The sequence below is a fragment of the Vigna radiata genome, chromosome 5, assembly GCF_000741045.1.
Source record: "Vigna radiata var. radiata cultivar VC1973A chromosome 5, Vradiata_ver6, whole genome shotgun sequence".
Taxonomy (NCBI): domain Eukaryota; kingdom Viridiplantae; phylum Streptophyta; class Magnoliopsida; order Fabales; family Fabaceae; genus Vigna; species Vigna radiata.
The window spans coordinates 20,581,625-20,608,439 of record NC_028355.1 but is presented as its reverse complement, the minus strand read 5'-3'; the positions used below and the strand labels follow the sequence as shown (position 1 = coordinate 20,608,439).

The window sequence follows — 26,815 nt, the reverse complement described above, 5'->3', positions numbered from 1 at the left end:
CATTTAATTACAATTTTTTTAAAATAAAAAATTAAAAGCTTTTTATAATTCAAATCTAAACAAGTATCATTCTCAAATTTCACTTCCAACATGGATTATTAATTAATTTTGAAAATAGAAAACTTAAATAATTTTTTTAAGCAAAAATAAAAATAAATATATTTTTATAAAATTAAAATTAAATTTTAGTAAAATAAAATTAGGTAGATGAGTTGGTGGTTCAACCCAGCTCACCATGAATTCAACCCGCATGAGACAAATTTAAATGAACCATGTTAAATCTGATCCGCATAAAAAAAAAATACAATTTTTTCAAATCCAACCCGATTCGAATCCGTGATGGACCGGGTTAACCAGTAGATTGTGACCCATTTTGACAACACAAAAATATAACACGTTGTCAGCCTAGCTCCTGTGACCTTATCTCCCCCAAACATAATATTACATTATCCCAAATATTGAGTGTAAATAAGTAAATAAGTGCTACCTCGTGATTTGTTAAAGCCATAAGTATGTTGTACCATGTCTACTTAAATATATTCCTAGCATTGCAGTCATCTAATATCATACCCGGTGAAAATCCGTCAAATGGTGATGATGATTCTTGTGATTAACTAGATTGTTCAAATAAAAACTCAACTGATCCCTAGTTACTGATATGGATTTGAGGAACAAGAGTTTGTTTTCATTCACTACATCTCTTAGAAATTTCAAGGGGAAATAACTACCTTTGTATTGCATCCATAGTTCGTACGAGTCTATACAAATTTTAAGTACAAAGGAAAAAATGAGTAGCATAATATGGAACTCTCCAGATATGACAAACAAAATTGGACATTAGTTAATTTAATCGGTATATCTGTGAATATGTAGTAATACTCAGTTAGAGATATTCCTGTAAAATTAGTTCAATAAGAAGGTAACATGGTAACTTGTTGCCGTTAAGGGTGAGCATTGAGCAATCAAGCTGCCGAAACTGATCGAGACTTTTGCTGTTGAGGTGGTATGCCAAGCCAAGACTTCATCATGTCGTATGTGGTGAAACTAATTGCAGCTGAAGGAACAATCTGTGAACAGAGCAAGTAATGTTTTACAAATAGAAGCAAAAAGAAAGCACAGATGACATGCCAATGTTAAAGCTGATATTAACAATTTTAAGGAATCGACCACAGTTATGGCTCGTGACTATTTTTAAGGGTGTTTTTTAATATAGACATGTTTTTCACTGTTTAAATGAGTACCAGGGCGACAAGGTTATGAAATGAATGCATGTGTAGACACTGAAGCAGGATAAAGAACCTTAATAACTACCACGATTCACCAACTATTCTTTTCGGTCCTTAGGTTGTTTGCCAACAGAAAAGTTGGTGTACAATAGGATTAGTCACATGGTTTAATGTCCAATGTAATACATTGGCATCAAATTCCATATCTAGTTTATTCAACTCCAAGAAAACCAATGCTGACAAAGATAAATCCTAGGCAACAGAACGAATGCAAAAACAAATAGCCTTTCTTTTACAGAGAAGGCAAAGAATAGAAAAGATTAAACATGCATAAACTTGGCTATGATAAGGTGAGCATTACCCTTATATAGTTAATGCTTACGCCATGAAAGAGCTGCCTCCATCCTTGATTACGAACAATCGTCCTAAGTCCATCAATGGTATTTTTATATCTGACATTCTCATGAGTAGCGTTCTGCAGACTGCCAACCTGTACAAACAAACAGAAGATTATGAGTACAAGCTTAAACAAGAAATGTGCAATACTATATGGTTGTAAAACTTGAATACGACCTAAAGAGGCTCAAACATCAAATTTTATACACAGCAAAAAGATTGCAGAGCTAATTGGCTAGACACCCATCTCATCATCACCAGAAAAAGGGGAAAATGTTTATAAACCTGAGCTAGACAAAAAGTCATGCTTTAAATACCTGCATCTGTCTCTTGACAACATCTAAAGGGTATGTTAAAGTCTGCCCAAACAATCCAGCTAGAGCTCCACAAGAAAGACGCATCACAATGGACTTTTGATGTTCTTCTGGAACGTAAGTCTTCAGTTTTTCATACATGTAGAACTTTAAACCAGCATATGGAAGAATTCCAGTAAGGGTTGGTCCTAAGGAAGAGAAAAAGGTGAGGTTTCTCATCAATGTAATGGAAAAAATGTAGGCAGTAAAATACAAGAAATAATAGCTAATATATGTTGTCAGAAAACATAATATCCAAAATTATGTATTCCAACATTATTCTCCACCACAATAACCAATTACGGCTGTCTTGGTAGATCCTGTAAGCTGCAACATACATACATACCTGCACCCCTGTAAAGTCCACGGGCTCCGCCTTCCTTATAGACACTTGTAAGCACACCTTTAATGCCATTATTTGTACGTTGAACTCCTCTCATACCATCATCTTTGATACCTCCTCTTGTGTCCACCACCTATAAAAATTTAAACCACAGAAATACTAAACATTATTAGATTGTACACTACAAGCAATTATTTCCTCATAAAATATCCCCTAGTAAACTAAAGCTAATCTTTATCAATGTTAATTGACTAGGGTCATTATGTCTATTTCAACATTAAAGCATTGGCCTTCATACTTTCCTAGGAATTACCATAACTCATTAGGGATGGCACCGTTTAAGTCTCTTTTAACCAATTATAATTAAAAAAAAAAAAGTATGAAGAAAAAGACCACAGAGTCATTTATACTTGTGCATACAAGTATATTAAATAAGGGGCAATTTTATCATTTTCAACATACAAGGACCTTGCAGGCGGGAGAGAATGGTCTTGTCCCTGATCACAGATATGCTTTGAGGGGGAATCTCCAAACTTGCAGCCCAAATGAAGCAATCCCCAAATGATAGGAAAATTTGCCGTCCCATGGACTATGCAAATTGGAATCAAGATACCACGATTCATTAAATCACCCTGAAGTATTCTATGAACACCAAAAAAGTTTTTATGTCTCTCTATGTAACCGGTGGATGTAATTCTAATATAATATATTCTTCATCTACCTTTTTCCCTGGTAGTACAACCTTCCTTAAACTTTAGTTTAAGTTTTCACTAAATATGAAAAAAGAGAAATAATGGAATGGATAACAATGGTCTCTCAATAATTCCATCAAGTCTATTTCAAAGCTTCAAATGTTCGAATCAGATAACTACCTGGTAAGCAAGTTTGGTACGAGCAAGATCCAACGGGTAGGTACATAAAACTGAAGTTCCCCCTGCAGCAGAGCCTGCTAAAAGATCAATACAAGGACCCGAACCTAACATTGGATAATTATTCAAGATCCAACTTTTGTAGCGCTCATATGTCATAAAATGCAAGGCTGCATATGGAACAATGCGAATAACACCAGCTCCGTTTCCCCTGAAATCACCAGATAAACAAGATTAACGATACATAATTTAAGCCGGAGAAAGCACCATGTTATGTAATTTGAGTCTTACAAGCACCATGTTATGTAATTTGAGTCTTACTTATATAATCCTTGAAAACCTTCCCTCTTGACTAATTTATTCAAAGATTGATACACCCCAAGAGAATGAAATCCAGGTGTCCTTGTCTGTAGATAAAATAAATAAAGGTTAAAAAGGAACATACACCCATTAAGAACTTTCTCACGAAGTGAAGATGGCAAAAGGAAAGTAACAACATCGTAAATGATGTAAATCTAGCAAGTGACAACAAACATATAGCTTAAAACCAAAGTAAAATAAAAATCCTTGAAGCAAGGGGCAGTAACCTATGAAAGTCAGTTGATGAGAGTAGAAATCAATGACTTCAAGACTCCAGAAGAGGCACAAATCAAATAGAATAATTTAGTTGAACCCGAGGCAACTCTAGACATAATATTATCCTCTCTTTACACATTTAAAAATCTCTCCTCCTTCCCTTATCTTCCTATTCTAGATCCAATATACCTCAGTTCCTTAGCACAAACTTACGTTACATATTACTGTTGTCTAGTATCATCATTATACCATAAGATATTTACCTCCAATACATACAAAAGAAGGATATTTAAATCCATTATCATCAAACTTACAACGCGATCTGATCGTACAAGCCTAGAATCATGTTTTCAGTTAAATAAGTGAAGAAAGGGAGAGAAGAGAAAGAGTGGTGAACCTGCCAAAGTATCTTGACTCGTTCGAGAGGTGCAACAGCGGTCTTAGAAAGCGCACCAGCAAAGCCTCCGGCAATTAGCTCCTTGACATACACAGGAACGCCATCAAAACTAGACTGTTTCCTCTGAATGGATGCATTATCCACGAAACCAGCAATGGTAGACCCTTGCGAAGAATCCATCGATTCCAAAAATAAAAAGAAAATAATAAGAATTGAATTGTAACGAATGAGATTAAGGCTATCCACTCTGGAGCTCAGAAAACTCCTTATTCCATCTGCGTTTGGCGAAAGACAAGTGGGTGTGTTGCAATGGCAAGGAATTGGGTGTGTTTAGAATCACAAGCCAATCCCTTTCGGCAAAAATAAGAGACATCAACAGCAGACAAGAACGAGAAAAGGGACCCTTTTCGATTGCAACAATGAAGAGGAATTTACACCGAAAGACAAGGTGTTGTGTGCCCCAAAGAACATAATCCCGTGAATCTGAATGGCGTGAAAATAAAAGGGTGAACAGAAAACCCTTGCTTTGGTGAAAAGGAGAAAAGGAAAACGGGTCTGTGATATGAGAGTTGGGGTGGATGAAGGAACAAACACCCGTTTTCCTTTGAACTTAATTGAATTTTGGGTTTTCTTATTTTGATTTGACTTTTGAAAAAATGATCCCTTTTTCTATGTTCCTATTTTCCCTTCCACGCAACTGCCAGTTTGCAATCACATACGATCTTTGATGTTTCACGTGGAATGCCGCCGTCACCATTTATGTTTTAGTCCACGTGAATTTATACAGGAAAATATCTATACTGTTACATTCCTTTTATTTTTTAAAATTAAAAAACTTAATTAAGTGTTTTTCTTATTCTTAACGATTATCAACCATCAAACAATTATCCGTTGCCAATTCTATTACTATCAAAGTTTCCTAAATTATGTGTTATCTTATAATATTACACCAGATTAATTCTTTTTTCCATTGAAATATTGTTGAGTGTTTTTATTTCTTTAATTAAAAAATATAATTATACAATTAAGATTATCTCAATTTGATTTTTATCATTCAATGATCAATTTACTTAATTCTCGTGACATTCTTTTATATTTTTGCTAATTAATTAATTAACGAGTGATACAAAAATAAATTAAATAAATCTAGCTAGATAATCCATTATGGTTTAAATATTTTAATTGACAATACAAATTGAATATTTTTATTTAAATTAATTAATTTGTTGGTGACGTTAATATATATTTATATATACTAATCAAAAAGGAGAAAAATAGTTAATATATATTAGTTATTATTTTGAAAATAAATAAATTTATTGTCATCAGTGAAATTAACTACTCTGTTTAATTTTTACTAATAAAGTAATTAAGTTGTAATATAAATAAGAATAGTAAAAATAATATATTTCTCCTTAAATTTAAGAGAATAAAAGGGAAATTTAATTAACCGTAATTGATAGCAACAAATGTATTGACTTGTATGTCGAATATGTGCCTGAATCTTAAGCATCTACATAGATTTTTAAAATTCAATATAAATTTAAATAATTGAATCGAAATTAAATCTGTATTCATATATTGCAAACAAACCAGTGTGTTTTATATTTGAATTTTAAATCCGTATTCTATTAAAATACAATAATTTGGATACTTGTTCTGATATTGATTTTTGAATTTTTTTTTTCAAAATCATTTTAAATCTAAATAATTTGAAATTATTATATAGCTTTAGACTGTATTTTTAAGAATGAAAATATATTGAAATATTTTATTTTTCATAGAATGTGAAATTGGTCAATAATTTAAAAGTTAAACCATTATTTTGATATATGGTATATATTCTCTATAAAGTTTGGTAGAATTTTGGGTAGATGTGTTGAATGTGACTGTACATTACTTTCCAATAAGAATGAAGAATAAATTATGTATTGCTTATAAGTTTAATATTAAACACAAAGGCAAAGGGATATCAATTGTTATATTTTAGTAAAAATAACATCTGTTTTTGGTTAGGTTTGGCAAGCAACCCTTACGTAGGTTTTTCTTTTAAAAGAAAAATCTTATACACATATTATTGAAAAAAACATAAAATAACAATATAAAACAACTAAATATATTCTTATTTACTTTTTTTTAATGTTCGTGCTAAATGATCACTCATAATATTACTTAAAAATAATTCAATATATATATATATATATATATATATATATATATATATATATATATATATATATATATATATATATATATATTATCTACACCTATATATACAGATTTTTCCATTTTGTTATCACAATTTTTTTTTTAAATTTTAACCTTTAAAAAAAATTCAAATTAAAAAATTTATTTTATTAATTTCGGTGACTGTTTATTTAAATTTTAACTGTTTTTTATTTAACTATATTTTTAATTAACTATTTTTTAATTAAAAATTACTTAAAAACAAATAAAATCTATTTAAAAAGTATTTATATTTAATTTTATAATTATAACAGTAATAACATCAATAGTTTTATTGTTTTTTATTATTAAAAAAGAAAATTTTTCACTAGTTATTATAATCAATTTTCTTCTTCTTTTCTTTAAATCACTAATATTTATTAGGAATGATAATACAAGTCAAATCATTAGGTTGACTTGTTAATTTGAAGGAGAAAATAGATGATGAATTTAGTATTTTAGTCTCACTGAGGGCCGTCCAGCATGTGTAAAAATTATTAATATATTGTAATGTTTTAGTCAAACAAAATTATTTTATTTTGTTGTTCAGTTATTTCAAGATTGCATCCTTAAACCATTTATCTTCTTATATTTAGGATTGATTAATCGTTATAATTTATTTACTTAAACAATAACTTTTTTTATGTTTTTTTCTTAAAAATTAAAATTTGACATACTTATTTAATGTAGATGTCAATTTTATGTTTACTTGATTTATTATAATTTTATTTTAAATGATAAATTCATATGATAAAAATATGACACTTTAAAATAAGAATATTATTATCACATTTGTATAATTTTTTACGAAAGAAACTAACAAAACTAACCTATAATTCTTATTTGGAATAAACCATACCAAATATAAGACGGACAAAAACAAACAAGTCAAGCTACGTTTCCATCTCTAATTTATAAAATTGAATTTAATGAAACATATATTATATATTCTCAAATAATATTTAATATATATTTTTATTACTATTCATTTAAACAAAATGATATTTATTCATATGTACAAGAGAGTTTTAGACGATAATATTTGACTCTAAATATCATTATTATTCCATCAAGTCATATAACCTATTATTACGTTGAATTGGGTTTGGTTTCCAATAAACATATTTATTATGCTTGATTTTAAATTATTCTTAATTTACAGACAATCTTAAAAAAAATCTTAATTTTAAAACAACTGATTTATAAATATATAACCTATTTTTTAAATATAAATTTAGACCCCTGTTAAATTTTTTTAATTTTGAATTTATAGAAAGGTAATCTAGTTTTTTTATAAAAAAAAATTGAATTTTGATTTATTTTCAGTCAAGTATTTATATTTATAATTAAATCAATTAAGTAATGAAACACACGCAGTTTTAAGAATTTTTTTCACTACTCATAAATTCATGGAAAATGATATTTTAACACAACACCATTTTGACACTGCACATGTGTCAAAATGTGGTTGAACGATTTCAAATTAAGAAAAGCTGAATCAAGGACATATTTGGAAGAGAAAAACCAAAATTTTTTTTTTAATGTGAAATTGTCCAACCACACTGCAGTATTAAAATGGTGCCAAAAAAATAGTGTTAAAATATCATTTTCCTAAATTCATTATCCTTGTTAAGTTAAACAAACTAAATGAAGTCACGTATAAGTATAAAACAACGATATATATATATATTTATTTATCCATAAATCAATTTTTTTTTCCTAAATATACATTAAATGTTAATATACCTTTTTATTGTCTATCAATTATTTCTGATGAATGATTTTCCATATTGGAAAGTGAGAAAAGAAAAAGTCATCTTCCAAAAGTAAAACTTTATCAAGCTTAAGTCAGTTTCATTGAACATGTTCCATTTCAATTTGAGCACCCGCCAGCTGTTTGTAATTAATCCACAAATTTCTAAATGGTGGAAAATATAACGATTTGTTAGACAGTGTTGAAAATTTCTTACAACCTAGACTCTCACGACGACGTTGTACATGCAACATGGTTAATTTCAGAAGTTAGTCCAGAATTTTATTACCAAGAACACAAGACCAGACATACAAATCGCGAGTAGCTACAGAAGCAGAAAAAAATATCGGTATGCATTCCTGTGCTAACTATCTGAACAAGAGAGAGGGGAGACGGCAAAACTACGGAAAAAAAAATCAAGCCTTACTAATAATTGCTTCATCTTGGGTTAGGTTTTCAGGTAGAGGTGATGACGACGCGTCATCAAGGAGAGAGGGTTCCGTAGGAATGGCCGTCGCGGTATACCTTTTGGTATGGTATGCTGAGATTCTCTTTCCCCTTCCTTCGAATATTACAGGGTCATCCTCGGCATCAGGGACACATTTTTCTCCTAGAATAATGGTTTTCATCCAAACAGAGTCCTCTGCTTTCAACTTGGGCCCTTTTATTTTCTCTTCCTTGTGATCCCAGTTCCTTGCAACCGACGAACTCCGTGGCATTTTGATGCTTAGACTCAATGGCGCCCTTCGTTCAGAAGTCACTCTTTTCATCATCCTCTCTGAGATAAAGGGGTCCTTTGGAACTTGTTGCAGTGCTGGTGGAAGAGGCAATCCCTTCTCCTTCTCCTTCTCGTTTTCGTTCTCGTTTTCATTTTCGTCATTGTTGTTGTTATCCTTCTCTTCTGTATTCGATGTTGGGGAAGTGTCCGATTCTTTGGAGAGTTCTGTAGGATCAAATGTTGTTGGTGGTGGTGGCGGCGGTGATGCTTTTCTTCCAAATCCGCTGCATAAGGCCGTGATAATGGCCATGCTAGCAGCCAAGCCTGCGGCAAAGAACGACAAATATATAACAGGATGGTGAATGAGTGACAGAGTTTCAACTGGGAGTCTCCTTCCCATCACAAACACGTAGAACGTTTTTTTTTTTTTCCTTTTTGTGTATCCCTCTCTTTCTTGTCCTGTGATTACAGAAGAACAATTTCAACTATGTTACGAGGACTTTTTTCTACATGCACAAGTCCTGAGAGAATATACGATTTCAGATGTCAAATATCAAGTTTTTGGGTTCTTAGGGAAGGAGAAAAAATAGAGATAAGAAGGCCCAACCGTAGATGTTTTTTTCTCTCTCCATTTTTGGAAAATATGACAGCATTCTTGTTGCCCTTTTAAACCTAAAAATATCACCATGTTGCTCTGGATCCTCCTCCTCTCCTCTCTCTCGGAAGGGAAAAAGGTTAACAAATTTAAAATTAGAAGATATAGGTTTCTTAATGTAAACTAACCTTTGTTCAAATCAACACCCATTTAATTAATTATATTGCATTTTCAGAGACAAAAGAGTTTTAACTACAAAATAACAAAGAAATTATTCAATATTATCGAGTGATCATTAAATTAAGAAGTTGTTAAAAAATTATATTTTCACACACCGGCTTGACAATTTTAATGGTATAATAATATATCAACAATTTCATAATTGTAATTTCAAATCCCGTGGAAAGATTAAAAAAAAGTAATTCACAAAGCTTAATAAAATTACTTAATATAGCAAGATTGGAAGGATAAATCTTGATGTATCAATTGCTTATAACATGACTCTTCTTGATGTCATAATATTTATTAAAATAATATTCTATAAATATTCGTAGTTTTTAATTAGTGATAAATAATTGCTATAAAGAATCATTAAAATTATATTTTAATTTGTAACACTAACAAAAAATAATATTTAATGATGATTTATTAGGACAATTGTAATATTCTTTTGTTTTTTTATTTCATTATTAGATGTCAAAATCAAACTAATTGATAAAAAATGAAATTATAAATAAGAAAGATTGAGGTGAGGAGTGTGATGGTCAAAAAGATAAATAATTATTAATTATGAAGTATGAAAGAATTATTCCCAACCCATATTCTTCTTCCTAAGTTCATATATCCACTTTCTAATTTTGTCTAACAAAACATAGTAAGTAAACTTTCTATATCATTTATTTAATTTACATCTAAAAAGCGAAAATATCATGTACTTATTCTACAACTACGGCATAAAGTCCAAAAGAATATCATAAAAATTCTATTTGTGCATATATTTAAAGATACTATAAATAAACTTCTAAAACATATCTTTAAATTCATGCTTAGTGCATTATTTTTTAGTTCTATTTATTTTATTATTACTTCAGACATTGTGTACAATCACCCTAAAAATAATCACATTATTTTATTAGAATTTTATAATTGTACTTATCATGTAAAAAAATTAAATATGTGTGTGTATTTTAATTTTTAATAAATCGATATTTTAATAGAAACATGTATCTAAGTTTATCATAAACTTAAAACTGAATTAAACTTTATATTTATATTCATAAAGAAAAGTATGGGAAGATAAAAAGTATTGTTAGAAAACAAAGAAGATTGTTGAAAAGCAGGTTAAAAAAATATAAATGGTAGAAACGGAGGTTTTTGAGGCAACAAGGGTCGTCCATGTGGAGGACAATGAGACATGGTATGATGTTCATTTTTGGATGTTTCCTCTTCTTCACCCTTTTGTAGTGCTTCTGCTACTGCTCCATCACATATTCCCATGTCACACGCACACGCTCCTCCTCCACTCTCATCACCCACCAATTCAATAAACCTATTTATTGTTTTCAATGGTAGGGTCACACACACATTTTCAATGAGTTTTTTAGGATACTAATTCTTCTTAGATCCAGAATAACTCTCAAAATTCAGCATTCTTCTTGTTCTTAAGAGAACCAATTACTGACAAAAATAAAACTCAGTCTTATTTGTGGTCCATAAATAACCTAAAAGAAGATATGAAGCCATACGAGAAGATTAAATTTATTCGATACCTCACCAACGATCGTAAATGTTTTGTCACAAAAGAATCATAGATGTTTGTTTTTTTGCCCTTTCTGATATATATATATATATATATTTTATCTTTACTAATTTGATTTGATCCTTGTTTTTTGGAAAATCTTACTTGGATGTTCTAAACTTCCAATGTCTCATCCTACCCTTTTCTTTGTCACATCCAAACAAAAATTCACCGTTTTACAGTAAAACCAAGGAAATTCAATTTTTGTAGAAGAAACAGAATTCTCAAAAATTTACTTAAAGACAACTTGTCACTGTTAAAACTTTTGAACTTACTAAAAATTTCTTGAACAAACAGTATAGTTGACCACCATAGAAATGTTTGCACCTCATCGAGGATCATTTCACCCCCTTTTTCCCTATCATTTCAGTGAAAATTCGACTACTTTTTTTTAATATCATTATCCATGGAATCTTATTTGACAATAATATATTATTGCGCGTATGGAAGATGTTAATCTTAATTCTTACAGACGAGTCAATTTGAGCTCCTTTTAGGAGAAGATACTTGCACCGATAAAACTAAAAGGATGGTGATGTAGGAGTATTAGTACATGATTGGAATTAATTATGTGGTTAATTAATGGAACCCTAAAATTGGGTATTATCGCAGTGTCAATTAATAGTAATACTGTATATTAAAGTTTACAAAGCCGACAAAAAGACGTAGGATTGGAAAAGAAATAAGAGCATGTTGTGGGGTGGGCGTCTTTTCTCACCAAAAATGAGTCCCCGTCTCATCGATTTCTCTTACATGCTCTATTTGTCTATTTAGGATCACCCCTTCAAAGAAAGTTTCTGGCTTTTCTTCATTACTCATAAAGGTATTAAAGTAGTAAAGCACAACACATAATCTTGATCGGCGTTAAGGCTTGCCCTTTTTCTTTTATTTTCTTTTCTTTCTTCTTCCAATGAACGGTTTTGCTTTGAATTGAAAACCCGCAAAGAAAGCATCGATTTTGAATGGAGGAAGGGTACCCCAGAAGCAAGTTCAAGACCGTGTGTGTCTTCTGTGGCAGCAACTCTGGCAACCGGCAAATCTTCAGCGACGCTGCGATTCAATTGGGCAATGAACTGGTTCGTGGTTTTCTTTTGCATCATTCTTCACTATCTTGCATATTATTTTCTTTGTCTATAACCATTTGTCAATAAAAAAGGATTTTATCTGGTCCCAGAGCACCTCCTCTGTGTTGCTTTGTTCACTTTTTATGTATTTTGTTCTGCATAACTGGTGCTCTACGTAAAGAAGCTCTTGTTTTCTATGATGATACTTGGAGATGAATTTGTTATGTCTGTGAAAGAACGCTCTTTATTGTTTTGTGGGCTGAGTCTTTCTTTTTTCTGGTAGGTTTAACAATTTTGTATGAATGCATTATGTGGCCTGCACACACAGAGTGAAGAATTCTTCATCATCACTTTCTTTATGTTTTTTCATTTTTATCTTACGGTGTGAGTTACAGGTAAAGAGGAACTTAGACTTGGTGTATGGTGGTGGCAGTGTTGGGCTGATGGGCTTAATATCTCAGAGAGTCTATGATGGAGGCTGCCATGTCCTGGGGTATGTGCAAAAAGAAAAAGGAAAATTACTTTTTAGTGTCACTGATAATTGATCACATTGTCTCATAATTTGTTTGTTTCTTCTTCACATTTTACCTTCACTCCACGTACAGGATCATTCCAAAAGCTCTCATGCCTCTCGAGGTATTTGTCCTTCCACATCAGCAACTTCTTTATCAATCTTTAATCATTTTGTTCATTTTTCTGTGCAGTTACTTTAATCAGTTGATTTATTTATTTCTGAGATTTAGTGTTATGGTTCTTTCATTACCACCAACGCATTGGAATATAACTTAAATGGTAACAGGACTGATATTTAGTGTTTTATTTATAATGATCCCTTGGCCATGGAAAAGTTTATAGATGGTTTTGAAGGAGAAAATATGATCAATGAATTATTGCAATTTTGACAGATATCTGGTGAAACAGTTGGTGAAGTAAGAATTGTTTCAGATATGCATGAGCGTAAAGCTGCAATGGCTCAAGAAGCTGATGCATTTGTTGCTCTCCCTGGTAGTTACCTAAACAGCTCTGAAATAATTTTGAAAAATAATTGTTGATTACGTGTCTTGTACATGTGAAAGCCACTTAAAGTGTTGTTAATTGTACGGAATTTGTTTGTACTCTTGGTGTTTTGGATTGTTGTATTGATTATGTAGTATGGACTCTCACTGTCCTTATAATTAGGAGGATACGGAACCATGGAAGAGCTGTTGGAGATGATAACTTGGGCCCAACTTGGAATTCATAAAAAACCGGTAACATAGTATTTTTACTGTGTAGTTCAAAATCCTTAATGTAACAATCAAATGCTAACTCTCAAAATCATCCTCCACAGGTTGGTCTACTGAATGTTGACGGTTACTATAACTGTTTGCTTGCATTATTTGACAATGGTGTTAAAGAAGGCTTCATTAAGCCTGGTGCACGGAATATTGTTGTCTCTGCTACTTCTGCTAAAGAACTTATGATGAAGATGGAGGTGTAATTTCAGTTAGCAATTTCCCCTTTACCCTAGTAAAAGGAAGAGATTAAAATTATGTGAACATAAGTTTGTGTTTTGAAATATGAGAATTAATCTATCATTAGTAAAAAAGTGGTAATATTGTGCTGTCTGCTGCTGCTATCTGAGGTTTAAAATAAAGGATGTACATAATAAACATAAGAATCTTTTTGATGACTTATTATTACTTGGACTTGTGAGAATGGATTGGAGGTCTTATTCTTTTCTTATCTTCTGCCCCCTTAGGCACTTTGTTTGTGTGACAGTTGTCAAGTAGGACTTTGTTGGATAATTGTTGTCATTTAGGAGTTTTCTGCTTATGTGGCAATTGTTTTAAACTCTGAAAATGATGATAAAGTAAATGATTTGAAAGGGTGATTGTTTCTTCTTTTGTCTTGTTTCCTTAGGTGCAATAAAAGAAGTGTTACAGCTGAATTGTAGCTGACTTTTTGGTTTTTGCAGCATTACAGTCCTTCGCACGAACATGTTGCCCCTCATGAGAGCTGGCAGAAGAAGCAATTAGGTGATTATCCAGATGGTGAGTGATGGAAGGTTTTTCTGAAAAAATTGATTTGTGATGTGATTCTTCATCATATGAGATGTGTACAAGTGCCTGCATAGATGGGGGCCATATGTTGTTTGTTACTGTGTATCACGTACGTCTTTTTATGACTCAGTGCAAGAGGCCTTATTATTCCTTTGGTCCTACTTTACGAGGAAAGTTTCTAAGTCTGTTTTCACTTTAAAAAAAAGTTGTAATTTTTTAAAAAGTGTTTTAATTAGTTTTTTTTTTAATTTATTAACGAATTTAATGACAAATATTGTCTAATTATTAATTGTCTATGATTTTTTAATTTATTAAAAAAAATTAATAACTTTTTTCCCAATATTATTAATTCGTTTAATAATATATCAATAATAATATTATTAATAAGATTAAATCATGTCATTCATTTTTATCTTTATAGGAAAATTTTAAATTTGTTTCATTTTTTTTATGTATTTTATTTTGTTATTATTTTGAAAATTTTGTTCTCATCAATTATTTTAATGTATGATACTAATACCCTTAAAAAAAGTGTTACATATCAATTTATAATTTTTTTAAAATATTTTTTTTAATTTTAAAAACATATATAAATTTATTATGTGTCAAATTAACATAATGTGATAATATCATGTTTAATTATTATATTGGATAACATTGATTTAGTTTCAATTTAGTTTTGTATTTTTATTGTTTCAATTCAGTCTTATATTTTTTAAAATTAAATAATTTTGTTCTTCTTTAATTTAAAACAAAATTTATATAATTTTAATTAACAAATATACTAAACTTTTTTATTGATTACATTTTTTCAAATAAAATAAATTTATCAACTTTTTCTAATTTTTTAAATAATTATATATTTTTAAAATAGGTAAAATTCAATAATTTTTATATAAATGTTTAAGTTGGTTTAAAAATAACATTTTTACAAAAACAAATATAAAATTTTAAAATAATTTTATAACAATTTAAAACAAACAAATTTAATATTTAGAAACAATTTTAAATTAAGTTAAATATAAATATAAATAAATTTAGTATTGTTAAGAATATTTAATAAAATATTAATTATAATAAAATTATTTCTATATAATTTATGTAAAAATGAAATCTCGTTTTAATTTGAAAAAAGATAAAATTGTTTGATTTAAAAAAAGAAAAACATAATTAAGATAAAATATAAATATAATTATTTAGTGATACATGACTGTCATGTCACGGTACATTTTTTACATGATAGAATTTCAGCTTAATTTTTTTAAATTAAAAAATAATAATTAAAAAGATAAAAAAGAAATTATAAACTGATAATTCTTTACAGTGTAAATACACCATTATCAAAAACGAAAAGACCAAATTTTTTAAAATAAAAATCAAATTGAAATATATAAAAAGTTCGATTTAAGATTTTTTACAAAAAGAAGAAGAAATAATATGATTTAAGAAAATAATAATAATAGTAATAATATAGTATAGTATAATAGAATTCTGAAAATTGGATCTCCGAAATGTATGCGTTTTTGGTTTGATGAAGAGGGGGTCCCCCAGAGTTTGACCAACAGTTTCACATGTCAGTTGTCAATCTCAAACTGTTACAAAGTGCTTATTACTGCTTCTTATTTTCCACATTTTTCTTTCATTGATGAATGCCAAAGCAAGTGCTGTCATCATTATCATTCAACTCAGGAAAGTTTATCCCTCTGCAACCCTTTCAGATTAGCTAGATCATTCTGCAAATTTACATCCTATTTCAGAGACAATCAAGATGTTAAACTAAAAATAGTAAAAAATAATGAGAACGTCACAAATAAAATATACAAGCTGGAATGACAAATATGAAAAAAACACATCAATGGTTATTTGTAATCGCAAATTATTTACCTTTTTCAACCCCTCTTCTACAGTTTTTCTATATTTCAAATGATAAAAGAAGAATGAAGTTAAATTTATTTTTATCAAATTAAAATATAAATTTGTATATAAAGGACCCTTATTTATTATTTAAGAAATAAAATAAAAATTAGTATTCGTATTTAAAAAACTGTATGTTTATATGTTAACATTTGTATGTCAGAAACGAAACTGGATAAGAGACATATCCCCCACTTCCACTTCAAGGTTTGCATTCTTCTATTTAAAGAAGCTAAAGAATGGCTAGAAGACAAATGATTGATAGGTAATGAAGGGCTTGTAAATATGAAGACAAATGATTCATCTTTCCATAGCTTTGCGTATGCATCTTTCTACGAAATAGTCAACCACATCTCATAATAACAAGGTTCCAAGAACATGGTGTTCCATTAGTTATGAACATACTATTAGAGAACAACATGAAATATCACTGAAAATTTACCTTATATTACTAGAAAAAAAAAAATCATGTAATATTCTGCCCAAAATATCCTATCACAGAACAACAGGTAAATAACTTCATAACTTTACTTAAATGATGACCGGAACACCTGCGAGGATTTTCTAGGCTTAAAACTCCTAATACCACTGACTTTCATTTTGATTTATCTATAGAATGTGCAATCAAGAACAAAAAAAAAAAGTGCAAAGTGAAAAAGGCAATATATTTACTCTAAAAGTGCCTCACAACCTTGACATTAAATCAAAAGGAAATGTATTGTCCCTAGCTGTGAGTGAGGATCAAAACATCATTATGCTTCCCTTCAACAGAGGGTTTGTGGCCTTCTCATAGAATCGGCCCTTTTGCCCAAATGAAAAATTCCAGTGGATAACAGTACAGCCTTGTTCTTGTATTACTCGGAAACACAAACCATATCCATTCTCGAAGAACATTTGTTGCTACTACATTAGCATATGAAATTAAGAATGAAGTATTCTGTAGTGCAGCCTGCAAGCTGTTTCCATGCTATACTAGCATTCTGCATGTTACTATACCATCCTCATTTACAACATTCAGAAATATCAGAAGTCCATGACTAGCTTATACAAGTAGCATCAGAAAGTTAATGAATTATATAAGAGCCAGAAGGAATGATTCCTAAAAATTCATGCCCTCTGATAAAAGTAACCACTGTACACAAATAACCTATCCTTACAAAAGGGATCTTCAAGAGGTGAGGGTGAATCCTGAGAATGAATCAAGTTTTTTCTTTGGAAGATTATTACAGTAAATGATTTACAGTCGCCGCTTGAATGACAGCAGTTGGGCTAGGTTCCCTAATACGTGAAGTTGCAGATCTTCTATGGCCGTAGCTTTTATCAACGGTGCTTCTTTTAAAGCGGTGTGAAGACAATCGAAAGAATTTTACTAGCTTTTCTGAACCAACAAGTAAAATCACCCCAACAATAATAAGTAGCCTGCACAAAACATTTACAATTAAAGTATTCCTGACATAAGACCTTGAAAGTGTCCATCTTATTTTAGAACACCAAAATTATATACATTAACTTAATAGATAAAGGCATTCAACTGAATCAGAAAAAGATTTGCATCAAATATCAGAAGCGGAACAGGAGATGCTCATGAATGCAATGCCACCATTAACATAGGGAGTGAAGTATACAACTAGAGAGCTAGGAGTTCATTGTTGCATGGAGAACTTTCAAAGGCAGGGGATGTAAATACAGAAAGAAATTATAGTATATCGTCATATATTACCATCCTAGAAGGAGTAACATGCGAGCTTTTGGTGCCGAAGGAAGTCGCTCACCCAAAGCAAGCATCCCAGCTAGTACACCAGTCAATATTGATGCCACAGCTGCGCATGTAGAAACTATAATAGCCCTTCCGTGTTTTAGACCACGTGTCTGCATTTGGAGCAGGAAAAACAAAAGAAGTTAGTATCTTTGAAATTGGCAGGGCAGGTCTTGGACAAATATCTAGCCTGTTTGACTGAAATTGGCATCCCACTTGTCACTTTGGCTTAAGGGATGTAATAGTTCACAATACAAAAGTAAATAGTATGAAAAGGTCTTCAATGTACCTGGTAGTAAAAGCCTGTACCACTTGAACAGACACTTACGATTATGCATATAGGAACCAACAGCTTGGGGAAGCCTTGCTCCAGGAACAGGAACCCCATCTTTGATATTACAGATGCCATCCTGCATTTTCGTATTAATTGAATTAAGAGTAAGGACTTAGAATTATAATCAACTTTAGTTATCTGTGTGTGTGTGTATGTTTTCTGTGTAACGTTACATCTTATCATCTGCTGGTTTTCTTCATACACAGAAAGTAGTGATACTTAATAACATCTTACAAATCTAATTGAACTAAGGATTGAACTCCACAAATAAAAAGATTGTAAGCAGTGAAAATTTGTATATTGTTAAATACTTATAGTTATAAAAAGCAGACCATGTTCGTTTTTAAATGCCTTGTTATCACTAACTGCATTATTAACCCCAGAGCATTCTTGATTAAAAAGAAAAAGAACGATAAATACTTAATAGCCGTCATCTTCATCACAACATTAAGGAGATGAGGTAAATGAAGGAAAAGAAATGAGTTCATCTATGAGCACGATATATAAATGTGGTGGGAAGTAACAGTACCCAAACAAAATTCCAGATTCCAAGCCATAAATAATTTCCTCAACAACATCATATTCAACCTGCATCACTTAAAACGTCAGGACAAGGAAGAAGGATAAACGACAAAATATCCCATTAGATTGCCATGAGAAGCATAACATATAAGAATGAAGGACACCCATCATGATTAAAACATTAATTACCATCTCGTGTTCTCTTCGATTACGCCTACATATTCGAAGCCATCCATTAAGCATTATCTGTACAAGTGGTTCTAACAATTAGAAACAATAGCTGTTTTAAACTAAAAAATAGTAATGTTTCTTTGGTGCACAAATGACCCTACACTCTTTAAAGAAACGTTATGCCAATAATAAAACTAATACTCCTGATAAAACAGTTTATCAAAATCGTACGGCTTGTAGTCATGCACTCAGGTTTGTGAAAATATATATATATATATATATATATATATATATATATATATATATATATATATATATATATATACTGCTGGATGATTAGTTCCATGAGGCCACAGAAATGCCTTCCTATTGGCTTTAAAAAAAGTTGGTAAATAATGGACCAGAGCATAAGACAGGGTACCTACAAACAAGATGAAAACAACAAATGCCAGCCACGGTATGTGAAATATAGATAGAGCAGCAGCCCCTTGCTCCTCACCTCCAGCACCAACTCCTAAATATAAAAGAGCATATTAACAAATTGAATACCTAAACCTAACTCTAGTATCAATAGAATGACACACATGATGCCAGCAACCGACTGCAAAGTTGATTTTATTCGCAGCCAGATGATAAATGAGGCATATTCCACAAAATCTCAATCCATTGCTCAGCTACACAACACAAGTGCATACTGCACAAATTATAAAAATAAAATGGTCGCATCATCAGTCCATCACATTTATAGTTCTAATATTTTGTCTCAAATTCGGACTACATATAAAAACCTAAAAAATTTGTTACTCCCGTCATAATAAACAAAATGAATTGTCAATAAATGCACAAGATTTTAATTTTTTTTTTTTGTCAGTGAGAAACAAATGGAAACAGAATATAGATTTTTTATCATTACTTCAACAACCATGTTCATTGGAGTGTGTCAAAGGAAATAAAGCAGTTAAAGTAAGTGCTCTTTCCTTTAGCAATCTAAAACTTACATTACCTATTGTACCGAAACCTGCGAAGGTAATGCCCACCCAATCAACAACATTCATGACTTCCTTGAGATAAAAATGAGAAAAGACCGAAAGAATTGCCAGTCCACACCCAGAAACTGGTTGGATGACAGAGACCTAAATCAGAAGAGCAACCAAATTACACAAATACAAAATTTGGGTAAGGGACTAGAAGATTCTGCTGTTGATAACGTAATATCAATTAGCTTTCTTCTGAATTATGTTTCTATCATAGGCATGACTGAACCACTTACAGGAGCCAGAGCTAATGCCCTTAACATCAACAGTGCCCCAAATATATCCATCAGAAAACCTACGAGCCAGGTTTTATTCAAAGCATATGCCCTTATGACCTGCAAACACAACAAAATTGTCAACAAGTACCAAATGTCATACCTATGTCAATCCTTAATCAAACAGTGACTTCCTGATCACACATTATTCAATGAAAAATGGCATCTTTACTAAAATATCCTGCACCCAGAATCCCACGTTCATACACACCCACGTGCATGTACCCAATTTCATCATTCCAACAAATAAACCTCGCAAATTGTAAGTTTCAGGCTTCAGGTACATCCACATCAAAGAAAAATAAATGCGTATGCTTGAAATGGAATAGTTATGTCCAAAGGTGAGATTTTGAAGGGGAAACAAATCATGGGCATATGAAAATGGGAAAAAAAAAATTGGAATTGATAAAAGAGAAAGATGCCTTGAACTTGAAAGAGAGAGGAGGAAGAATGACGGTGCCCTTCTTCTGAAGGATTTTGCCGATGTTGTTGCCGGCGGTGGCAACCACCGTCAAAACAATTGATTCCCACATCTTCTCCTAACCTTTCTTCCTCACTCTGCTCTGCGTGCTCCTCCTTTTTTGTTTTGTGCCCAGGATTTGTTAATCGTCATAAACTAGCTATTATTTGTTTATTCATCGCCATTATTTAAAAGGTTTTGAAGCAGTTATTAAAAATTTAAATACTCTCTACCAACTTGAATACAGCGACAATAAAATCCATGTTTTTTGGTCTAAAATGTTAGAATGTTTTAACTAACTTTATTATATTAATAGACAATAATCCTATTTCTATTTATCTAACTGAAATATAATCATTTAAGAAAAGTATATGAAATTAGTAAAATTAAATGATAATTATTTCTTAATATTAAATTCGGAAAAGGTATATGTAAGGAAAGTTGAAAAAATAAACCATTATTTGATCATAGTGTGTACTTATTTTTAATGATTATAATGAGTTATTGAATTTTATAAATAATTAATTTAAAATTGATATTAAAATAATTCTTTTCTTTATATATAATTTAGGTTTAAGGTCCTATATTTGGAGGTTTGTTACAATTGGGTTCTCCAATTTTTGAAGTGATCAATTAAGTTTCTAATTTTGTCAATTTGAATCAATAAAAGCCTTTCTGTTAAATGCAGTTAACGCCGTGAAGTTTTTGAACATGTGGCACGCTGACTTCTATTGATTCAAATTGTTTAACAAAAAGGTTTATTGATTCAAATTGACAAAACTAGGGACTTAATTGATCACTTTCAAAATTGGAGGATCCAATTGAAACAAACTCTCAAATATAATGACCTCCAAACCTATTAAACCTATAATTTAATATACATATATTATATTAAACTCTAAAAATTAAATATAAATATATCCATTTTGGTAATATATTTAATATAACATCTTCAAAATTCTAGTACGTATGACAAGGAAAAATACAGGTTTAACAAAAAAGTATTATAATAAAGGATACATTTGTATTTAAATAATGTGAAGGGGTATTAAAATAATAGTATTGAGGTTTGTTAGATTGGGTATAAGTAAGAGCTGAGTTGTCAACGGTTCATATTACAGATATAATAACATGTCATTTGAAAATATTTTAATTAATTACGAAATTTTCAAACACACAAGTTTGGTAAAAAAAAAAAATCAAATATATGCCTTTCGGTCTTTAAAAATAATATCTTCTCTCATAGTAGCTGTACATATATTATTTATATTTTGTTACTAAATATAATAATACATAATAATAAAACATTATAAGCGAAGGTAATGTAATTTAATTAAGTAAGAAAAATAGTTGTATAATTTTTATCTGGCACGTCACTTTTAATGAATTTATACAATTGTTTTCATTGTTTAATAACTGTAAGAAGAAGAAAAAAAACACATATTTCCCACATTCATCATATTAACGTCTAAAATTAATCATTAAAGGGGGATTAATCAACCTATTTATTTGTTAAAAAGTTTATATTAGCCCAATTTCATTATTTAATTTGTAAATCAAAACAAGTTTGCCGTGAATTGGGTCAAATTCTAATTCAAGTTTTTAGCTTTCAAGAGATTTTAAGTCTTTCAAAAATTATATTTATCCCTCCTAAAATTTCAATAATAACATTACTTCTTCTTTTTCTCAATTTTAAAATAAATATTTATGTTCTTATGTTTTAATAAAATAACATTTACACTTTTTATAATTTTAAATAAATATTTAGTTTTTCATGCTTTTAATAAATGACTTTTGCACTGTGTTTTCAATGAATTTACATTCATCTCCCTTATTTTACATAAAAAAATTATTTTATTATTTATAAAAGCATTTACATATTTTACATTTTATATTTAATTTTTAGTCTTCATAATTTTTATTTAAATTTTAGTCAATGCGATATTTCTAAAAAAAAAAATATTACTTTAATAAAACATTAAAAGTGATATAAGAAATGTGAATATTTATTTAAGTATTAAAGAATGCTTGAAAATAATTATATTTTATTTTAAAACCAAAACAAAACAGATGTTATATAGCTTTATAAACGTAATTTTCTCTATTTTATTTTATATAAAGTGTTTGTGATATGGTAAATATGTTTAGACTATGTTTTATTGATACATTTGGTTTACGTGAAACAACCAAAAACTAATACCACTTCCTTCTTATTTATAGCATATTTCATGTTATCTTAGTAGTTAAGACAAATTTATGTTTTTTTTTTTACATGGAAGACGAAACATCAATCTCCACAAGGAATCTTATTTATTGACAATATTGAAAACAAATATTTTTAATTTGTTATATACCTATATTTTATTAATTTTTATTATATCATTATCTTCATTTTCAGCATCATTCCATATTCATAAAATAAGCTCAGTATAGACCTTCGTCTACATGCTTAAAAGAATATTTATTGAATTTTGGGATTAATATTCTATTAATCATCACTTATATTATCGAGTTATCTAGTTTAGTTACATTTCCTTTCATTCATGCAACAAGACACGCACATTAAAAAAAAGAAAAAAAGGCTATTTCTTCTCTTTATTTAATTATAAATGGATGGTAGTTGACCAACTCGATCTAAAAGAATTCAATTGATCATTGCTTAATTTGGTTCAAGCTATATAAAATTCAATTTATTGTGAGCAAGTGTATCAAGAAAAAATGTAGGTTTAATTTAAGAAATGTGAGAAAATCAATCTTGAGTTTATTTAAATACTAGTAGTAGTGTTTCTGAATATTTTATACTAAAAATATGAACGAAAACAGAAGAAAAATGATCAATAACAGTTCTAACTTTTTATGCAACCATATCAGCTTCGTGTGCTTGGCTAATCAAAATCACTTTCACTAAAATTCCTTTCTCCCAACCAACACACCAAACAATCATCAATGGTTAATGTATAGAATTCAAGTTCATGTTATTCGACCACATTCTAAGTTGTGTTCTACACAGAAACAATTCTGCATCACACTTGTTTAAGGTAAAAAATCATGTCATTATGCAAATTATTGAAGAACTCAGAAGTTACTGTCATGTCGACAGAATTATTCATCTTCACCATACTGCAAACCTCATTTCAAACTACTCTGTCTTGTGACTTGAAAAGTTGAAGTGGAGGTCCACATCACACTAAGCTATTCCTCCAAATTATTTTCTACCACTATGGTGATACCCCATGCAAGAGCAATGACAGCACAAAGGAAAGCAACTTCAATACCATAAAACACATAATCCTTTTAACACCTTCAACCGAAAGACCTTAAACGTTTGATGGAAACAACAGAACAAATATAAATCGATGATTCAATCCATGGTGAAGCTAAAAAATATGAACAACAGAACAAATATAAATCGATTTGAACCCTCAGAGAAGATCTTGCAGGACCCAACAAAAAGTAACAGATTATTTGACATATAGAGAAAAGCTTTGAGGAATTAAAGTAAAGAGATGATAAGCCATAAATGATTAATCTACAGATTGTTCTGATAAACACAGGTGATAGATGTAAAAAGGAGGAATTTAAACAGAAGGGCTACTACCAGCCATAAACGACTTGAGAGTACTTGTTCTTGAGCCACCTGAAGCTCTTTCTGAAGGAGCCTTTGATCTTGCCTTCGACAGAATACATTTTGTAGCTGGCAACCCTCTTCTTCCTCTGAAGCTCGGGATCAGATAAGGTCCAAGACTTGGAGAAAGAAGAAACTGCAGAAATGCTTTTCCCTTTTTTCAACTTGGGAGGAATCTGAGTTTGAGCATAGGAAGCACTGTAACATCTGTTAGGGGCTCCATAGTAGCTCTCAATCTGCATGATTTGGCCATTTGCATAAGACCTTGATCTTTGAAAGTCCTCCATGGGAAATTGGGCAGGGAGGAGGAAGAAGAAGAATGGAAAAGCCAAAGGGTTGGTTCTCTCTCTTCAATTCTGAACCTTTTCTTGTTTTATTAGAATATATGAGGGACAGTGGTGGCGTGGGGTCCAACAACGACCATAAGAGGTTGAGTCTACGGTGGCTCTGTTTTACTTTCAACTTTCTTGTAGCTTTCTCCATTTTCTTTTTCTCTCTTCTCTTCTATTAAATTAAATTCCATCCACTGTTACTGACTTCTACGCACAATCCATTTTTCATTGTTAGGTGCCGTGTTTTCTGGGATTCCTAATTCTCACTGCCTTATTATATTCATATTTTTTAAACAAAATATTGATAAAAAAATAGAAATGAAATTTAAATCTAATTCAACTCAAAAACTCGGTTTATAAAATAAAATTTACATTTATTTATATATAGACTAAATTTATTTTATTTTTAATCGACTAAGATTTTCAACAAGAAATTATTCTTTTTAAGGTCTCATTAGGTGGTTGAGTTTTATTTATAAGTAAATTAAATTACATATAGTTCAAATAAATTGTCTTTATTTTCTTTTTATTCCCTGGTTTTCATCCGTGACTTTTAGAATTTTCCATTGTCTAATATTTACGCTTCTACAACTGTTGCGGATTTTTCTTTTGACCCGGACAAAGGATTCCCGTCGGACAATTCATCTGCCACCAATTTTGATCCTTTTTTTAATGACCCACGACAGCAACACAAATAAGCCTGTTCTTTTTCATAGACGCATTTAAAGTATCTTTTTTCTAACTTCCTACAACATAAGTGTTCAATATTAATAATAACATAACATTTCTAAGTCAAAAACAAGTGTTGAATTTTTTTTATATATTTTCTTAACATTTAATTCAATGTATTTTAAGCATTTTAATAAATATTTGTTACAGAACTTATAAATATATTCATTCAGATACTTGGGTCTATAATGAGAGAAAAATAGGAAATTTAGTTTTGGAGTACTCAATAAGAAATTATTAGTTTATTGTTATATTCTAACATTTATTATGGAACTGAAATTGCTTCCATACATATCAAAACACTTACCTTAAATTAAATACTGTAACAGGCTGTCTTAAATTTTGAGGTACATTATAATGATATCTATATTTACAAGGCTTTGTTATTTAGCAACTACTACTATGTTTTTCACAAACAAATTTCAAAAGCTTTAAATAGGTTCTTATAAGAAATTCATCTTTGTATACTTTTTATTTTTTTCGCAATTTACAAATTAAATATTAGAAGAGATTAGATATACAGAATCTTCTGCCACAAGTTAATGACTCTCAATCTTCATCATTCATTTATTATTATTTTTAAGCCGTGAATGGCAACAGTAGATGACATAACATCTTCTTTCTATACAGACTTTTGTTTCATAAATATTTGAGTTTGATTAAGTTTAAAATAATCAAATTTAAGTTTAATGATCAAATTATCTTTCAAATATTATTATTTTACGAATTTTATTATCTATGACTTTGATTAATCGTAATGTTTTTTCTTTTCAATTGTTTACTTATTTTATCAGTTTATTGAATTGATGTACAGTGCTGCTTGTTTTTAAAAATGGTGTCATTTAATTACTTCTTATTAATGATAAGATGTGTAAAATAAAAGCATGATGACAATTAGCCTTTGGAAAAAACCTTAAATATAAATTATGCGAAATTAATTATATTTGAATGATAAATCAAGCAATTTAGTTTTAAATTTACGGAATACTCTAATTTGAATTAACAGTGGGCGTTCACTCTATATATTTACTCTCTTCACAATAAATAAATTCAAACAATTAATTTTAATTAAGTCTATTATATTAGACTTAATACCTTTCTTGGTCCTCGTATTTGTGTGAAAATCTCAGTTCGGTCTTCAAGTTTTGAATTGTCTCAATTGGGTCATAATTTTTGTAAAAATGCACACATTTTACCCCAACCGTTAACTGATCTCAAACGGCGTTAAGTTTAGCTGACGTGGTATGTTGACGTGTTGGCTTAATCCCTTTTTGGTCCTCGTATTTGTGTGAAAATCTCAGTTCGAT

General features: G+C 30.1%; 4 protein-coding genes across 6 annotated transcripts; 1 reads left to right on the top strand and 3 right to left on the bottom strand.

Moving 5' to 3' along the window:
• Positions 1–701: 701 nt before the first annotated feature.
• Positions 702–4,876, bottom strand: LOC106762309 (mitochondrial carrier protein CoAc1). Its single transcript, XM_014646142.2, has 7 exons — positions 4,161–4,876; positions 3,509–3,594; positions 3,191–3,398; positions 2,322–2,451; positions 1,940–2,124; positions 1,588–1,716; positions 702–1,067 (listed from the first exon to the last, which is right to left on the bottom strand). Exons 1-7 carry the CDS (start codon positions 4,338–4,340, stop codon positions 963–965), a joined length of 1,023 nt encoding a protein of 340 aa, XP_014501628.1. The 5' UTR covers positions 4,341–4,876; the 3' UTR covers positions 702–962.
• A 7,042-nt stretch (positions 4,877–11,918) lies between these two features.
• On the top strand, positions 11,919–14,561 carry LOC106762310 (cytokinin riboside 5'-monophosphate phosphoribohydrolase LOG8). 3 transcript variants are annotated; one of them, XM_014646144.2, is made up of 8 exons: positions 11,919–12,073; positions 12,197–12,326; positions 12,710–12,807; positions 12,920–12,950; positions 13,220–13,319; positions 13,494–13,564; positions 13,645–13,788; positions 14,272–14,561. In XM_014646144.2, exons 2-8 carry the CDS (start codon positions 12,213–12,215, stop codon positions 14,353–14,355), a joined length of 642 nt encoding a protein of 213 aa, XP_014501630.1. In that variant the 5' UTR covers positions 11,919–12,073; positions 12,197–12,212; the 3' UTR covers positions 14,356–14,561. The 3 variants fall into 3 exon arrangements, with proteins under 3 accessions (XP_014501630.1, XP_014501631.1, XP_014501629.1); XM_014646145.2 differs by having other exon boundaries at positions 11,926–12,326; positions 13,645–13,799; positions 14,272–14,386; XM_014646143.2 differs by having other exon boundaries at positions 11,929–12,326.
• Positions 14,562–16,910: 2,349 nt separating this feature from the next.
• LOC106759976 (probable magnesium transporter NIPA9) lies at positions 16,911–20,992 on the bottom strand. The gene is made up of 9 exons (XM_014643388.2): positions 20,785–20,992; positions 20,324–20,422; positions 20,057–20,186; positions 19,479–19,567; positions 19,072–19,128; positions 18,890–18,948; positions 18,316–18,436; positions 17,991–18,139; positions 16,911–17,689 (listed from the first exon to the last, which is right to left on the bottom strand). Exons 1-9 carry the CDS (start codon positions 20,893–20,895, stop codon positions 17,494–17,496), a joined length of 1,011 nt encoding a protein of 336 aa, XP_014498874.1. The 5' UTR covers positions 20,896–20,992; the 3' UTR covers positions 16,911–17,493.
• A 3,102-nt stretch (positions 20,993–24,094) lies between these two features.
• Positions 24,095–24,969, bottom strand: LOC106761325. The gene has a single exon (XM_014644866.2). It carries the CDS (start codon positions 24,732–24,734, stop codon positions 24,417–24,419), a length of 318 nt encoding a protein of 105 aa, XP_014500352.1. The 5' UTR covers positions 24,735–24,969; the 3' UTR covers positions 24,095–24,416.
• Between the last annotated feature and the right edge of the window lie 1,846 nt (positions 24,970–26,815).

Excerpts from the sequence above, each read along its gene's own strand:
- LOC106762309 (XM_014646142.2), bottom strand. The coding sequence starts at position 4,340 with ATGGATTCTTCGCAAGGGTCTACCATTGCTGGTTTCGTGGATAATGCA. Across the intron at positions 3,595-4,160 it reads GAGTCAAGATACTTTGGCAG|ACAAGGACACCTGGATTTCA; the intron begins GTTCACCACTCT and ends TTTTATCTACAG. Across the intron at positions 3,399-3,508 it reads GGTTTTCAAGGATTATATAA|GGGAAACGGAGCTGGTGTTA; the intron begins GTAAGACTCAAA and ends TGGTGATTTCAG.
- LOC106762310 (XM_014646144.2), top strand. The coding sequence starts at position 12,213 with ATGGAGGAAGGGTACCCCAGAAGCAAGTTCAAGACCGTGTGTGTCTTC. Across the intron at positions 13,320-13,493 it reads TGCATTTGTTGCTCTCCCTG|GAGGATACGGAACCATGGAA; the intron begins GTAGTTACCTAA and ends CCTTATAATTAG. Across the intron at positions 13,565-13,644 it reads TTGGAATTCATAAAAAACCG|GTTGGTCTACTGAATGTTGA; the intron begins GTAACATAGTAT and ends CATCCTCCACAG.
- LOC106759976 (XM_014643388.2), bottom strand. The coding sequence starts at position 20,895 with ATGTGGGAATCAATTGTTTTGACGGTGGTTGCCACCGCCGGCAACAAC. Across the intron at positions 18,949-19,071 it reads ATCGAAGAGAACACGAGATG|GTTGAATATGATGTTGTTGA; the intron begins GTAATTAATGTT and ends TAAGTGATGCAG. Across the intron at positions 18,140-18,315 it reads GTACAGGCTTTTACTACCAG|ACACGTGGTCTAAAACACGG; the intron begins GTACATTGAAGA and ends CTCCAAATGCAG.
- LOC106761325 (XM_014644866.2), bottom strand. The coding sequence starts at position 24,734 with ATGGAGGACTTTCAAAGATCAAGGTCTTATGCAAATGGCCAAATCATG.